Here is a 17798-nt window from a genome sequence, read left to right as displayed (position 1 = left end):
GTCCTTGCTTCTTTATTAAAATCAGTGAACTCAGGGTTCTGTCACCCCATAACTGCAGGACCTCTTACACCTTATTCTGAGGCAGCTAGTTCTGGCTCCTGACATGCTCCAGCACACATACAGGTAGGGACACACCCAGCTGCAGATGCTGTGATCAGCTCTGCATGGGGAGGCTATAGCTAAGGAACTGCCCAGCTGCTTGAGTGCACACTTCCTCAGGAGTTTAAACCCAAAATTATACCGTGTTGTGCTGCACAGAGATCTGTACAGTGTAAGCTCATGAAATTCGCCCCCTCCCTCAATGTGGAGAATGATATGCAACAGCTTTCTGCCCAAAGTTATGACTCTCCCACACTGGTTTTAGACAAAGCAAAAATAAGTTTATTAACTACAAAAAACAGATTTTAAAGCGATTATAAGGGATAGCAAATAGATCAAAGCAGATTACCTAGCAAACAAACAAATCATGCGAACTAAGCTTAATATACTCAAGAGATTGTATATAAATTGCAAATTCTCACCCTAGATGATGATTCAAGCAGGCTGCAGATTCTTAAGGGGGCCAGCTGCACTTGCTTACAGCTTAAAAACCCCAGGTGTTCCTTTCACAGGCTAAAAATCCCTTGCCCCAGTTCAGTCCGTGTTTCTCAGGTGTTTCCTAGAGTCTCTTTGGGGCAGGAGTCAGTGAACAACTACGATGATGTCACTCCCCTGCCTTAAATAGCTTTTGCATGAGGCAGGAAGCCTTTGTCTCAAAGTTTGGTTCCCACACCAGTCAGTTAAAAAACACTGGTATTCCAAGATGGAGTCCAGCACCAGGTGACCTGGTTACATGTCCCTGTAGTACCACAGCAGCCATTGCTCAGAGGTTGTTTGTAGTGTCCTCAGGCAGATTCCCCGTTGGGAGATGAGCGCCATCTAAAACCTATTGTTCTCTCCTAATGGCTTATCAACCTGAATGGGCCCTTCCTAGCCAGCCATCTAGACTGAGCATCTTTTGCCTAGTGTGCGTTTCCCAGGTATTTGTCAATATTCCTAACTTCAGATACAAAGTGACATCTGTATACAAATAGGATAATAATATTCAGTAAATCATAACCTTTCCAATGATATATCACATGACCTATCTTGCATAAAATACACCATAGTTATGCCAAATCATATCATAATATCTCTATGAAGAATATGGGGTGCAGTGTCCTACCCACCCTCCCCTGTCTTGCAAGACAGAGGGTATATTTGTTGACTTGTTTGAAATTCTCAAGAGAATGAGGAGTGGGGGGAAAGGAAGCAACTGGGATAGCAGAATAAACTGCACTTACAAGGCCATGCTGTGAGGAAAAGGCCATTCAGACAAACCAGCAAGGAGTTGGTTCGAAATAATCCTCTTGATTAAAATGTACATTATGTCATTTTTGTTCACTTCATTTCTTGCTTTTGTAGATCTCAGAAAACCTCCATTTTTTCATGTTTTTTTAACATTTCTTCAATGAAGAAGGTATCTTAGAACTATAGTCTCTGAATTCCCATCTGACGGTCAAAAACCTTTTCAGATGGATATTTCCAACTGCATTCACTTGCTGTTTCTGAATCCTTATTTAGAGGAGATCTCATCAATAAATACTGATATAACTAGACTAGCCTTTCACAACCCACAGCACAGAGCCTGAAAAAACATGCACTAATCTACAGCTAAACTGGACATTGAACAGCAAAACTAAAGAGTGCATGTGCCATTTAAAAAAAAAATCAGTTTACAAAATAAAAAAAAATCTCAAAGGTAGTGGATACTGACAACTGACATGTAACAGGGGCATAACTTTTTGTAACCATGACCCAGTAAATGAAGCAGTCTCTTATTAGCAATCCCATATGCCTCCTATATCATGTGATATCAGAAGGGAAGTAAATCTTTGGCAAAAAACTCACAATGTCAAGACCCTATTATGCAGTTGAATGGATAAACAGAAAAGTCAGAGCAAGCGAAGAACTTGAAAGGCCTGGCTGGGATCCATGCTTAGCCCTGCTAGAATACCACAACACACCTCCTAATGCTCTATTAATATTGTCAGTTGAGAAACTGAGGCAGAGAAGTGAAGTCAGTCAGCACTAGGCCACAAGGGAAGTCAGCATCTCACCTGGGATTAGAAGGTCGGAATTCCTAGCTCCTAGTCCTACGCTCAGAACATTAGATCACATCTATTTTCTGCTTTATTTTTTACCATAACTACCAACCACTTTCAAACAGCATATTGATGAAGCAAAGATGATTCAAACTTCACATTCTGGACAGTCCTTTAAACGTCATTGGAAAAAAATTCCCTCTGAATTGTCATCTGATGTAATTTTAAAAAAACATATGCTTTCACCGGGCAATTTGACAGGAAATTATAACATATACAATTAAACCAATTGCGAGATCAACATATTAGACAACGTCTAAAAGTTAATTTAGTGCATATTTTGTATAACATGAGCATTTTTACTATATGAAAATCTTGCAATACCTTATTAAATCTCTAGATGGTGCTTGACTGTACAAGAAGAAATTTGGGAGCTCTAATTACAGGTAGTACAATAGAAAAGTCTCGAGTGACCGCACTGAAGTTACAATAAAGTAGTCTAAGAGTTAATCAATTCTTATCTTACATACCTACTCAACACAATGGGACTACAACTCACTCCAGATAGTACTATATTTATAGACCTTATAGACAGGTCTTTTAAGTGTTATTGTACCACAAACCTTCTTAAGAGCTAAACAGAATATATCTATGACTTTCTACAGACCCTTAAAATCATATTTGTTATTTCCTCCAAGAAGATAAATAGTTTTGATAGGCATGTTTATCAGCAATCCATGCTGAAATTGTACTGGTGGAGGTCTTCTCCCATTTTGTCCCTTCTGTGTGTTTTCAGTGTTCCCCTAAAGCAGAAAGCACACTTAATGATATGGAATTTCCTAGGTCCTCTCTAAATCATTTATTAGATATTGGTGTCAAATTAGCAACTCTTTTGGAGTAAGCTCATATTTTCATTCTGGCTCCACCTGTCTGAAGTTGCTAGTACTAGCAGTATCTTCTGAATCTGTGGTAATAATGATCTCCATTTGCTCACTTTTTCTGCTAGTGCCATTCCATGCATGTTTGCTTGCAGCTCCTTTTCACCACACAGTTTGGTCGGTTCCTGGTCAGTTTTATGCCACCAAGAAACCAAAGCCTCCTGAGAAGTTTTGTCTCTGTCTCTTTGTTCTGATCTGGCCTGGTTGTAGCAGAGGAGAGGCAAGTATAGGAAGAAGCTGAATAATTCCATTTGCAATCTGAAGCATCTTTAAAGGACTGATAGTGGGGAGGTCACTGTGAATTTGTCATGGGACCACAAGACAAATAATGCTGGTAAATTAGTGATCCCCTGTAAAAAGCCTACAATGACTGCAGGAAGATGTCACTTGTTTGTGACCCTTGTACTGAGTGCTGTGACTGAGTTCAAAAACAATGTTTTCGGGAAGTTCTTCAAAATCTCTGTTGCTGGCTATTATAGCAACAGAAGAAAAGACTTGAGGCTACAAAAACAACGAGGAGTCCAGTGGCAAATTAAAGACTAACAGATTTATTTGGGTATAAGTTTCCATGGGTGAAAACCCCACTTCTTCACATGCATGGAGTGAAAATTACAGATGCAGGCATAAATATACTGACACATGAAGAGAAGGGAGTTACCTTACAAGTGGAGAACCAGTGTTTACAGGGCTGATTCAGTCAGGGTGGATGTGGTCCACTCCCAATAATTGAAGAGGAGGTGTCAATATCAAGAGAGGGAAAACTGCTTTTGTAGTGACCCAGCCACTCCCAGTTCCTACTCAAGCCCAAATTAATGGAATTAAATTTGCAAATGAATTGTAGCTCTGCAGTTTCTGAAGAAGAAAGAAGTGTTAGAGGAGCAGCAACAACGCACAGTGGCTGTGAAACCTGGGCAGAGTGTGGATGGGGAAGGGATAAATAGTTACATGGTCTGTACTTTAGACAGTTGCTTATTTGTTGTTTATCTATCACCATCTGTGTCTTGTCTATTTAGATCATAAACTCTTTGGGGCAGAAGTTGTCTCCTCTGTGTCTGAATAGCACCCCACAAAATGGATCCTATGCCTCAACAGGGGGCCTTTGGTAATATGATAACAATAATAAATAAATAAATGAACAAACAAACAAATAAATAAATAAAAGGCCAAGAATCAAGAAACTGAAAAGAAAGGACAGAATGCACAGAAGGAAACACAGTGCTAGATAACCTCATAGATTCTTTCACTGACTCATTGGCTAACCTGTGCATAAGCTCTGCTGTGTCAGACTTATGCTGCGTTGCCATGGAATTTGAGAATTCAATTCCTCAAGCTCTTGCACGCTCATATAAACTTCTGGCAACAACAACATTCTTTTTGTTTGATCAGACTTGGTTGTCCTGGCAATATTTGCCTCTGGCTTCCTATTTCATAAAAAGGTGGGACTTGTAGCCAAATTACATAAACAGAGACTTTTTTTCCATTCTAATCCTAACATGCTTCCTTCTCTCCACCATACAACTTAAAATGGAACTAATTTAAGAAGAAGAGAGTGGCTCACCAGGAATGTTCTTACCAAGTACATTCATTGACTACGTGGCACACATACACTTGTGTTGTTTCAACGTATGATGTTATCATCACCCCTAGAAATATAATCAACCTGTTCAATTCACAAGCTTCTTTTTCATTTAACTGACTTTTGGAGGCCTGATTCCGATCACACACCAGTGTAGATAAGGAGTCAATGGGACAGATGTTGTTCATAGTTACACATGAGGGCAAATCTGGAATAATGATTGCCTAATCAGTGGAGTTATTCTAGATCAGTAGCTCTCAATCTTTCCAGACTACTGTACCCCTTTCAGGAGTCTGATTTGTCTTGAGTACCCCAAATTTCACCCCACTGAAAAAACTACTGGCTTACAAAATCAGACATCAAAATATAAAAGTATCACAGCACGCTTTTATTGAAAAATTGCTTACTTTCTTATTTTTACCATATAATTATAAAATAAATCAATTGGAATATAAATATTGTACTTGCATTTCAGTGTATAGTATATAGGGAAGTATAATCAAGTCACTGTCTATATTAAATTTTAGTTTGTACTGACTTCACTAGTGCTTTTTACGTAGCCTGTTGTAAAACTAGGCAAATATCTAGATGAGTTGATGTACCCCCTAGAAGATCTCTGCATATCCCCAGGGGTAAACATACCCCTTGTGGAGAACCACTGTTCTAGACATCCACCAATATAACTGAGATCAGAATGTGGCCGAATGGATTTACATCAATATAATATTGATGTAAATGAAGTATGAATCCAGTTTTGTCTTTTAAAAAGCTTCTTGACTACTGCAAAATGTCTCAGTACAAGCAGGCATTATGTCTCTGCTAACTGCAGAATATACTATCAGAGATAGCCTAAAATTCTATGCACAAGAGCTGATCAATAGGTAGAGACTAACAGCAGAAAAGGCACACGAAAAGGGTGATGCATAGGTTGTTTTCGTATGGTTTATCTTATAACATATTGCATTGTAATACAGCCAACTCATTAATTGCAATTCTTTGGTTAAGGACTCTGGTTACAATATTACGTATGTTATTTACTGCATGCAATAAAAATGTGAAGTCAGATCACACCCTCTGCTTTTATGCATGGGGACAAAAAAACCCTGAAAATAAGGGCCTAATTTTTATAGCAGCCACTGCCTCCAAACATTCAGAAATTTCCCAAGCAGATTCCCACTCTATGCTCTTAACCACCCCACCTTTCTCACCTATCTATTAATTAAACAGAAGGGGACTTCTGTTCAACCACTCATTTTTTTTATCCCTTCTATTCTGCTACTTTGTTCATGTCCTCTAACCACCCAGAGTTTTCTATTTCAGTCCAAGAAAATTTAGTCCTAATTTGCTGGAAACTTGTCTGGAACAGAGAGACATGAACACTGCTGAAATGAATCAAAATTTAAGTCAAGTAAATATCAGTGGAAACTCTTGGGGAACTGATTTTAGGATTAAGCAACTGCAACTCTCTCATATGGTGTCTAGAACAATGGGGCCAGAACCTGGCTGAGAATTCCGTAATATAAGTGACAAATACTAATAATTTTAATGGGAGTTGTGTTGGTTATCACATTAATAAAAAACGCTTTTCTTATATAAATAATTTTATTCTTATCTTTACAGCCTAGTGATAGTAGACAAACCAGAGTCAGCTTCTAGTTGAAACAAGCAACTCCATTCTCTTCAGCATTCACAGAGCCATGTACTGTCATGTGAAAGGTGGCCAATAATATACTGTTTCCTCCTGCCCAGCCAATGTAGTTTGGCAGCTGGTAGAAAGACCCTGTTGCATGCTGTAAGTTTTGGAAAACGTCTGCTTTCTTTCACAAAACTCATATCTGTGGCCATATATTGAATGTGCTTGGATTATATCTTTTGTTTGCCATCTGAAAACAAATATAATGCTAATTGCTACCCCCATCAACAAAGCAAATTTACAACTTGTCTGTAGCTTCTCATAACTCTTAAACCTACTAGGATGCAATCAAGCAGCACATGAGCAAATGTTGGCAGACTTTTGCAGTCTTAAATGAATAGGAGCATTTTTATACCATTTCTATTCCCTGATCAGACTGAAATATTGACTCACTGTAGCTATTGGTTTTTCCCCTAGCCATTGTAGTCTCCTGTCATAGGGCAGAAAACTAGAGCTCAGAATTCAATTTGAACAGTGAAGATGTCATCACTGAAACACTTTTTTCTGAAGAGATGCCTGCTGCTAAATGTTAATAAAACCTTTAAATTTCAGGTAGTGGGGGGTCGAAATAAAAACTAATATGTAAGAAAAAGACAAGAAAGGCAAAGGAAAAGGGGAGATAACTAGTCGGTTGCCAAGGAGTTTTGTGCTCTATGCAGGGTATAAATGGTCACATCATTACACAAGTTGGTATGAGTAATGCATATCTAGAAGAGGAGAAATAGGGCAGGGTAGGAAAGGGCTTAAAGAGGAAGAAAGAAGGCGTAGCAGAAGAAGAGAGGTGAGCAGGCAGGAAAAAGTAAGCATCGTAAGTAGCACTGATCATACTCACTCAGGGATAGAATAGCTACTAACAAGTGTATCAATAACAGTTCACCTCTCTCACTCTCTTCTAATATGTACAGTGGTGGCACATGATGGCATATATCACCTCATGTGCCAGCAATGCCCCTCTGCCATGTACATTGGCCAAACTGGACAGTCTCTACGTAAAAGAATGAATGGACACAAATCAGACGTCAAGAATTATAACATTCAAAAACCAGTTGGAGAACACTTCAATCTCTCTGGTCACTCGATCACAGACCTAAGAGTGGCTATACTTCAACAAAAAAGCTTCAAAAACAGACTCCAACGAGAGACTGCTGAATTGGAATTAATTTGCAAACTGGATACAATTAACTTAGGCTTGAATAGAGACTGGGAATGGATGAGTCATTACACAAAGTAAAACTATTTCCCCATGGTATTTCTCCCTCCCACCCACCCACCCCCACTGTTCCTCTGATATTCTTGTTAACTGCTGGAATTAGCCTACCTTGCTTGTCACCATGAAAGGTTTTCCTCCTTTCCCCCCCCTGCTGCTGGTGATGGCTTATCTTAAGTGATCACTCTCCTTACAGTGTGTATCATAAACCCATTGTTTCATGTTCTCTGTGTGTGTGTATATAAATCTCTCCTCTGCTTTTTCCACCAAATGCATCTGATGAAGTGAGCTGTAGCTCACGAAAGCTTATGCTCTAATAAATTTGTTAATCTCTAAGGTGCCACAGGTACTCCTTTTCTTTTTGTCTATACCCATAACAGAAAAGGAACTTCATTTGATGTTCTACACTTGGGCCTGGTCTACACTGGGGGAATCCATCTAAGATATGCAACTTCAGCTACGAGAATAGCGTAGCTGAAATCGACGTATCTTAGATCGACTTAGAATCACTTACTTTGCGTCGACTCTGCTTCTGCCTCTCGCCCTGGTGGAGTTCCAGAGTTGACAGCAGAGCGATCAAGGATCAATTTATCGCGTCTAGACGCGATAAATCAATCCCTGATAGATCGATCACTACCCGCAGATCCGGCAGGTAGTGTAGACGTGGCCTTGGAGTAGAATTGTCAAAAGCACTGAGAGTCAGCCTAACCCTCATAAAACTCCCATCACCTTCATCAGAAAGAGAGTTAAAACAATGTGGAAAGAGCTTTTGAAAATCAAAATCCCATTCTATGTCTTTCTACTTCTGTTTCAGCCTGACAAGGGTCTAGAGTATAGTTACGATCTTTCCCATAATGACAACCAACCCAGACAACAGACAAGGTTAGCCACTACTGCCCTTTTTAACCTTAGTAACTTTGAAGGTAGAAAAACAGGTCAGATAGAATGTTGCCTGAACAAGTGTCTTTCACCAACTCCCCTGAAAGCCCCAGAAAATTCTTTAAAGAACATGCTGGCCAGGTCCCTACTGTCTCATATAAATGGAACACTAACATAACTGAGTATGACTTCAGAATGGGCTAGCCGTTGACTATACTTCCTTCTCGTACTGAAAGCAATGAAGTTCCTAGGATGAGCAGACATGCTGTGAAAGGCCAACACATGTCATTCTCATAATTTCTAATGATAACGTGTTCACAGGTGTTTGGTTAGCTTCTAGAACCAATAAACCAAGCCAAGATATAGACACACATTTGGCCATAAAGCATATATTTATGGCAAGATGCAGACTTTGTTGCCTACTTAATTATTCTCTTTGCATTTCCCTCAGCTTGTGACCCCCTCCCCCAAAAAAAATACACCACTGCCCCATTGTAGACTTTTAGGCACTATTTTTAGAATTGACTAGTGACTTTGGATACCAAACATGAGAGACCTTAAAGGGCCATGATTTTCAGAAGTTGGGAGTTCTGCACTTTCTGAAAACTCAGACCCCTTTACAGTGTCTCAGGTGTGCACCCCAAAATGGAGACAAACAAAATCACTAGTAACTTGAACATTTTTGGCCCTAATGTCTTTCCTGAATGATCTATCTCCATCTCCTCCTACTGCTGCATTACACCAAGACAAATCAGAGATTGTGTTTTTGGTCAATCATTTTCATTTGCCTTGAACATCTTGCTTGGCAAGACAATAATACTCTGCATCACTGAGTATCTTGCATCTCAAAGGCTCAGCAAATGTAATTTTATATATGATAATCCTCATTACCCCTTGCAGGTGGTAAGTATTATATGCCCATTTTTCAGATGAATAAACTAAGGTACAGAGAAGTTAAATCACTTGCTCAAGGTCACATAACTAGTTAGTGGCAGAACAAAGAATAGAACCAAGATCACCCCCCTTTAACTATTAGACAAAACCTTGCTTAAAATCTGCTTTATCAAGGACATCACCAACTCTGATCCTGAGCCATCCTTGTAACTAATGCATTTGTCTCGATACTTTATAAAATGATTAAATCAGAGTCTGTGAATATCACTGCCCCTTCCCTTTACCACTATCTTCGATTTTACACACAAGTCATAGTATTCTGAGTCAGTACAATGAACTAGCATTACATGGGTATTTTTTTTAAATGAACAAGATATTTCATTTTAAAAAGGTACTGATTTCCACAGTATTTTTAAATGAAATATAATAGCAAGATGCCTTAGTCAATACAAAATTAACATATATTTAAAAAATGCAAATATTATTAATTCATTGCTAATAAATAAAAACAGTTAAAATAAAAAGAAAAGCATGTACCCAGGAGAGCTTTAACTCCAAATCATTGATGTTTGTTTGTTCAGTTTTAAAATGTAATTTCAGTCTCCCCATTAAGCACCTAATACATCCTACCCAAAAAATTACAATAACAAATTTATTATTTTAATTGCTTGACAAATTTCCATTTTTGAATCAAGGTAATGTTTTTAGTTGACTGCACAATAGCATTTGAAACTTTATATTTTAGAAAGTTATGAAGAGATAAATTCACTCTTAAGATGAAACTAGGACTGTCAAAGGTCAGCTGTTTGTAATTTTAAACTTCTTAATTGTTAATTATAACATAAGTTTCAGCCCCCAGTGAGTTCTTACAAGGTATCAACACTTGTAAAGGAGAAAAAAATGCTCTGAAGTATTGTCATGATCTCAAATACACCAGTAGAAATGCTCCACTATAATCAGCAATGAGAAATGAAAATAAAAGATGCTAGAGGCTTTGATTACTGTAATGAGAGCCTTTGATCACTGTAAGAGTTCAATTATATCAGTGTCCCACTGCAGAAAACACTGATGTTAAACACTAATACATGAGTGTTACTATCTAGCTAGGAGCTACTGTTCCTATCAACAGGAAGTCACCCACCTGGGGTAGCATGCGATTTTCCTCCTCCAGCTGTCTTACTCTTGCCTCCAGCTGCCTAACATAGGACAAGGTTGAGTCTAAAATTAAAAAGAAAAAAACTCACATTATACACACAGGTCTGCTTTTGTGCACTAGCGTCAGAGCCTATATAAGACAGGAGATTTCTGATTTGGTGTAATCACAGCAGATATCTCCTCTTAAATGTACCTTAAACAGTTCTGTTTCTCTCTAAGATAATACCAGTTATTGCTGATACTATAAGTAGTTTAAAAAACATTAAGATTTGGCAGAATCAGCCTAATTCCTTGTTGATTTTGAGTCTAAACTACTGTAAATGACAAGGTCGTTGCTTCTCTACAACACAATAAAAGTCCCGAAGAAAGGCAATGAACAATTTCTGCTAATCCCTACCCTAAACTTCCTGAATTTTCTGTGCTATGTAACTACATACAATTTTAGAAACACAAGAATAATACAGTGAACTATGGGGTTACTTTTGTACAACCATGGAGATAAAAGAGTTTGTGCTATAGCAAGAGCCAATCACAGAGGTAAATCCTGCTCGCCCCATCCTGCTCACACAAATATTTTCATTGGCCTCAGGTGAAGAAAGAGAGCATGATTTCCCTCAGGTATGAGATTCAAAAAATAAGCATACATCAATTCCATGGGCTCACTTCCACCCTTGAGAGAGTCACATATGGTCAATTATCCTCCCACTGAAGCAAACAGTTTTCCTAATGACTTAAATGGGAGCAGAACTTGGTCCATAAGGAGAACCAAAGCCAAAAATCAGAATTTTCCAATACAGATGACCATGCATATCTTGGCCCATATGAAAGCTCTGCAGGTAGAAAACTTCCTCTAAAGAAAATGTTCATGGAATGGGGTGTAGTTTAATTGTAATACAGAAAACTACTTCTCCATACAAGACCATAACTGTGACTCTACCAGCCCCTATTAATGTCTGTGGACATGCTGGGTCAGGTGTTCATCTGGCATAATCCCAATGGCTCCACTGACTTCACTGGAGTTCCCCAGTTGAAATTAGGTGAGCATTTGGCACTCTAGATCTCTAATATATCCAAGTCACTTCACGTGCCAGCCAGTCCATGAAATAAAAATGACAGGAGACTGGGAATGCAATGTAATTGTAGCTATGTTGGTCCAAGCATATTAGAGAGACGATGTGGGTGAGGCAGTATATTTCCAACAAAAGCTATTACCTCACCCACCTTGTCTCTCTAGTAGACTAGGTTTCACTTATCACCCTTATGGGGAGGTAGTAAACTAAGGACCATTTTAATTCTGAATTAGAGTGTCCACATAGGGGTTTAATATAGTTTAATTAATCCACTTTAAATTCATACCTTTATTTAATTCTGATTAACTTTCCTGAGTGTCTCCATGAATACAAGCCCTAAAACAGCAGTTCTCAAACTGTTGGTAGGGACCGTAAAGTGGGTTGCGACCCCATTTTAACGGTGTCGCCAGGGCTGGCTTAGACTTGCTGGGGCCCCAGGCTAAAGGCTGAGTCCCACCATCTAGGTTGAAGCTTGAGGGCTTCAGCCCTAGGTGGTGGGGCTCAGGTTACAGGCCTCCTGCATGGAGCAGTGGGGCTCGGGCTTTGGCCCTCCTACTCAGGGCAGCAGGGCTCAGGTGGGGTTAGGTTTCAGTCCCTCCTCCTGGGGTTATGAACTAATTTTTGCTGTCAGAAGGGGGTTGCGGTGCAATGAAGTTTGAGAAACCCTCCCCTAAAATATGCAAACATATGTAGTACATATGAAGTTATAGAACATGAAGGCAATATATAGTCATTTGTCAGAAATGATTAGTACACAGTGAGATAGTGGATTATACATAGAAACAGAGGGAGAAAGGTAATCTGAGGTTTTATATGCTGTGCTCTGCAAGTCTTGCATAAACTAGTCCTGGATGAGTCTCTTTGGATTCCCAAAGTTTGGTTTAGATAAGCACTGAAGTTGCAAAGCTTATCCAAAACTAACCAAATTCTTTAAGAGGACCTCCCATCTCATGACCCTCCTTCCTTATCTGTAACCCACCCCTGGTGGTAGCAGCACTCCACCACAGTCTCCCGTAGTACCTTGCCCACCCTAAGGGCAGTTATTTTAGGAAGTAGTTCACAGTCCATCCTTCCCTTCCAACAACATTCTTCTAGGGGAAAGACTATGTACTCCTCCCCCTCCTACAGTACCATAGATTCATAGATGCTAAGGTCAGAAGGGACCATTCTGATCATCTAGTCTGACCTCCTGCACAGCGCAGGTCACAGAATCTCACCCACCCACTCCTATGAAAAACCTCACCTATGTCTGAGCTATTGAAGTCCTCAAATCATGGTTGAAAGACTTCAAGGAGCAGAGAAGCCTCCCTCAAGTCACCCATGCCCCATGCTACAGAGGAAGGCAAAAAACCTCCAGGGCCTCTCCAATCTGCCCTGGAGGAAAACTCCTTCCCGACCCCAAATATGGCAATCAGCTAAACCCTGAGCATATGGGCAAGATTCACCAGCCAGATACTACAGAAAATTCTTTCCTGGGTAACTCAGATCCCATCCATCTAATATCCCATCTCAGGGGATTAGTCCTATTTACCCTGAATATTTAAAGATCAATTACTTACCAAAATCCCATTATCCCATCATACCATCTCCTCCATAAACTTATCGAGTAGAATCTTAAAACCAGATAGATCTTTTGCCCCCACTGCTTCCCTTGGAAGGCTATTCCAAAACTTCACTCCTCTGATTCAACGGGGTTGATTTGCAGATTTCCACCACCAAGAGGAAGCTTCTGGACTCAGTTTTTGCCAACCCATGCCATTGTCTTTTAAATTCACTTTTACTCTTGATGCTTTTGCTTCTGCCATTTGCTACTCTACCACCGTCTAGCATCACATACTTACATATTATATTTGAAAAAGATTTTCACCTCTCTTATATGTTCCTTTGTATTATACTTTACAGCTTAAGGACCAGAGCCATAGTTTGTATAAATCTACACAGCTATACTGAAGTCAATGGTGATTTTACACTATCTGAGCATCTGATGTAAAATCTTCTAGTTTTTCAACCCTTTCATAGTACAAAAGATTTATTTTAATCTCCCTACCAATCCCATTAATACTAATAATTAGGTCAGATACCAAGGACCTGATCTAGCAAATGCTAATTGAAATGAGTAGTCCTGGTGTCCTTCATTATTACAAACATATATATGAGTATAAATTAATATACTCAAGTTATGTTGTAAAATGGATACCATAAATTACACGTGAAATTTTATCCCCATTGAAGTCAGTGGCAAAATTCCCAGTGATTTCCATGGAGCAGGATTTCATCCAACCTATATTCACTGCAGCACAGCCAAAGGCATTACAAGAATTGTAGCTGTAACACCTACCAGATCTATATTAGTGTTGCTTCCCAGTCTAGCATTTTGCAAGATGCTCCAATATATCTGTCAAGAGTAAGCCATGGCCCTTTCTGGTCTTCCCAGGGCACTCCACCCTCGTGTTCTTTTAATTACCAGACTTGAATTGGCTCAAGAACATGTACTCCCTTCCTGGGGGTCTGATTTATTAAGTTTTCTACAATGGATGACTTACTTCGTTGCTCCAGATCTCCCTTCTGGGGTCCCAATAAAAGACCCGGTCAGCTCTTTGTCCCAGTTCAGGAGCCCCCGCCCTCCTTCCTGGAGCTGGTGTTGTGCTTCAGTCACTGCCTCTCCTTATGGCAGGAGCCCCCCCAGCTCTCCTCCTTGGGATCAGGTTATAAGTTTTCCAGCTGTAGGGCCTTAACTAACTTCTCCCTCTGCTGGCCCCTTTATCCTCAATTAATCCTTAGGCTAGGAGGATCCAGCAGGCAGCCTTCTCCTGCTGGTGTCTTCTTGCTCTTTAGGGCCCTACAGTGTCTGCAGGCATCTGACCTGCTATGAGAGAGATGACAGAATTTATGCTGGACCTCTTTTCCCAGCTCATTCCCAGTTGTTTGGAGGGGAGAGAGGAGCCTTTCCCGCCCTTTCTGAAAGACTCCTGGCCTCAGATTCTTAAAGATATAATGACAAGATTTCCTCCCAAGCATCATTTATTCCCAGGACCACTTTCTCTCTGTCCCCATTAGGTTCATATAATGAACCCTTAAAGACTTAAAAGGGCATGTCACATGGCAAGGTGGCCCACGGCCTTTAAGGGGCAAACTACCCCACCACAATATTAGACAATAATTGTTTTGAAAGACAAATTGATAATCATTGGACAAACAAGATGATTTTCAGCTGATGTAATTAGTAAAGCCATTTGTATTTTATGCTTCTCTAAATAGATTAATTTATTTTCCATGTAGTTCTTAGGATTTCAAATGCATGGCAAAAGACCTCCATTTACTACAAAACAAATCTTAATCTTTGGTTGCACAGCTGCTTACATATAGAATTTTAACTCCCAAACACATCTGATCTGAGCTCCCTCAGTCTTAAAACAAATAATGAATAATGGAAAAATATTTGTATTAATACCAGTAAAAGCTCTATTGTCATGTTCTGAATATCAGCATAAACCTGTCAGTGATGTTACGGCCAAATGAGGACTTGGATAAGACCAAACAACTTGTTTTTGCTCAAGAACTAAACAGGATTTGGACCCAGAGACAGGATACTGAAATAGATGGACCACTTCTTCTTAGTTTATGTGCAAGGTGCCTCAGGATTGATCACTGAATTTGGTCTGCTGGTTGGATCATTAGCTTCCCTGGCTTGAGCTGAGTACTGATGGGGAGTGTGACGTGAATTCTGATCCATCTCTCTCCGCCAATGGACCACTGGTCAGATCCAGTGTGGGAACTCCTAGCTTCATGTTTGGCTGCATTACTTCTGCTTCTCCCATGGTACAATATTCTGTTTTTAGATATTTGTTCTACTGAAGCACAATCTTGAACAAGTTCAATTCTACTTCATTAAATATGATCTCTGTAAAATAAATGTATATTTTTAAATTATAGTATTATTCATTAAAGCCATGAGCACAAAAAACAGAGATGGAAAAGGTTGTTGGGTCATATTTTTTCACAGCCCCCTGAAGATACAGGATTGTTTCCTTGATGTATTACAGGGTATGTCTACATTGCAATAAAACATCTGTCGCTGGCCCCTTGTCAGTTGACTCAAGCGCGTGGAACTCTGTCTGTGGGGCTATACAATTGCAGAGTAGATGTCCAGGCTCAGGCTAGAGCCCTGGCTCTGAGACCCTGTGAGGTGGGAAGGGTCTCAAAGTCTGAGCTCCACTTGAGCCCATAAATCTACACTGCAATTTTATAGCCCTGCAGCCCGAGTCCTGTGACCCTAGTCAGCTGACACAGGCCAGCCCAGGTGTTTTACTGCAGTGTAGACAGACCCTTAAGAGTCTCCTTCCAGTCTGCAAGTATATTCAGATGTACTAGATCTGCTTAGTGAAGATGAAAAACTTCGTAGTTATACCACACACAGTTCCTCAAATCTTCCTTTTTTACATCAGCTACACATGCTATTAACATAGTTGGAAGTGTAGTCATTGTGCCTCACTCCATTCTGGGAATTAAACTAAAATTCTTGATTATCTGTATAATAACAGTATTTGTGGTAATTTATCATCCTCAAAAACTTAATACCATGTTTTTATAAAAAGAAAAGGAGTACCTGTGGCACCTTAGAGACTAACAAATTTATTTGAGCATAAGCTTTCGTGAGCTACAGCTCACTTCATCGGATTCATTTGGTGGAAAAAGCAGAGGAGAGATTTATATATACACACACACACACACAGAGAACATGAAACAATGGTTTATCATACACACTGTAAGGAGAGTGATCACTTAAGATAAGCCATCACCAGCAGCAGGGGGGGGAAAGGAGGAAAACCTTTCATGGTGACAAGCAAGGTAGGCTAATTCCAGCAGTTAACAAGAATATCAGAGGAACAGAGTGGGGGAGGGTGGGAGGGAGAAATACCATGGGGAAATAGTTTTACTTTGTGTAATGACTCATCCATTCCCAGTCTCTATTCAAGCCTAAGTTAATTGTATCCAGTTTGCAAATTAATTCCAATTCAGCAGTCTCTCGTTGGAGTCTGTTTTTGAAGCTTTTTTGTTGAAGTATAGCCACTCTTAGGTCTGTGATCGAGTGACCAGAGAGATTGAAGTGCTGGTGGCTGAACTTTGTGACTTTGTCCTGACCCATAACTATTTCATATTTGGTGACAATGTATACCTTCAAATCAGCGGCACTGCGATGGGTACCCGCATGGCCCCACAGTATGCCAACATTTTTATGGCTGACTTAGAACAACGCTTCCTCAGCTCTCGTCCCCTAATGCCCCTACTCTATTTGCGCTACATTGATGACATCTTCATCATCTGGACCCATGGAAAAGAAGCTCTTGAGGAATTTCACCATGATTTCAACAATTTCCATCCCACCATCAACCTCAGCCTGGACCAGTCCACACAAGAGATCCACTTCCTGGACACTACGGTGCTAATAAGCGATGGTCACATAAACACCACCCTATATCGGCAACCTACTGACCGCTATTCCTACCTACATGCCTCTAGCTTTCATCCGGATCATACCACTCGATCCATTGTCTACAGCCAAGCGCTACGATATAACTGCATTTGCTCCAACCCCTCTGACAGAGACAAACACCTACAAGATCTCTATTATGCATTCCTACAACTACAATACCCACCTGCTGAAGTGAAGAAACAGATTGACAGAGCCAGAAGAGTACCCAGAAGTCACCTACTACAGGACAGGCCCAACAAAGAAAACAACAGAACGCCACTAGCCATCACCTTCAGCCCCCAACTAAAACCTCTCCAACGCATCATCAAGGATCTACAACCTATCCTGAAGGACGACCCATCACTCTCACAGATCTTGGGAGACAGACCAGTCCTTGCTTACAGACAGCCCCCCAATCTGAAGCAAATACTCACCAGCAACCACACACCACACAACAGAACCACTAACCCAGGAACCTATCCTTGCAACAAAGCCCGTTGCCAACTCTGTCCACATATCTATTCAGGGGATACCATCATAGGGCCTAATCACATCAGCCACACTATCAGAGGCTCGTTCACCTGCGCATCTACCAATGTGATATATGCCATCATGTGCCAGCAATGCCCCTCTGCCATGTACATTGGCCAAACTGGACAGTCTCTACGTAAAAGAATGAATGGACACAAATCAGACGTCAAGAATTATAACATTCAAAAACCAGTTGGAAAACACTTCAATCTCTCTGGTCACTCGATCACAGACCTAAGAGTGGCTATCCTTCAACAAA

The 17798-nt window shown here is 40.2% G+C and overlaps 1 protein-coding gene across 5 annotated transcripts in view; it reads right to left on the bottom strand.

The window, feature by feature from the left end:
- The window catches only part of CCDC85A (coiled-coil domain containing 85A), a 205706-nt gene that overhangs the window by 28922 nt on the left and 158986 nt on the right, over window positions 1–17798 (bottom strand). For 4 of the 5 annotated variants that reach the window (XM_038395594.2, XM_043512338.1, XM_043512336.1 and 1 more), the window contains exon 3: window positions 10452–10528. The exons of the other annotated variant lie outside the window; for it this stretch is intronic. In XM_038395594.2, coding sequence (XP_038251522.1) covers window positions 10452–10528 — 77 coding nt within the window. The remainder of the gene's footprint in view (window positions 1–10451; window positions 10529–17798) is intronic. 5 annotated transcript variants of the gene reach the window in all.

Source organism: Dermochelys coriacea, chromosome 3 (genome assembly GCF_009764565.3).
Source record: "Dermochelys coriacea isolate rDerCor1 chromosome 3, rDerCor1.pri.v4, whole genome shotgun sequence".
Classification (NCBI taxonomy): domain Eukaryota; kingdom Metazoa; phylum Chordata; order Testudines; family Dermochelyidae; genus Dermochelys; species Dermochelys coriacea.
This window is presented reverse-complemented; position numbering and strand designations above follow the sequence as displayed.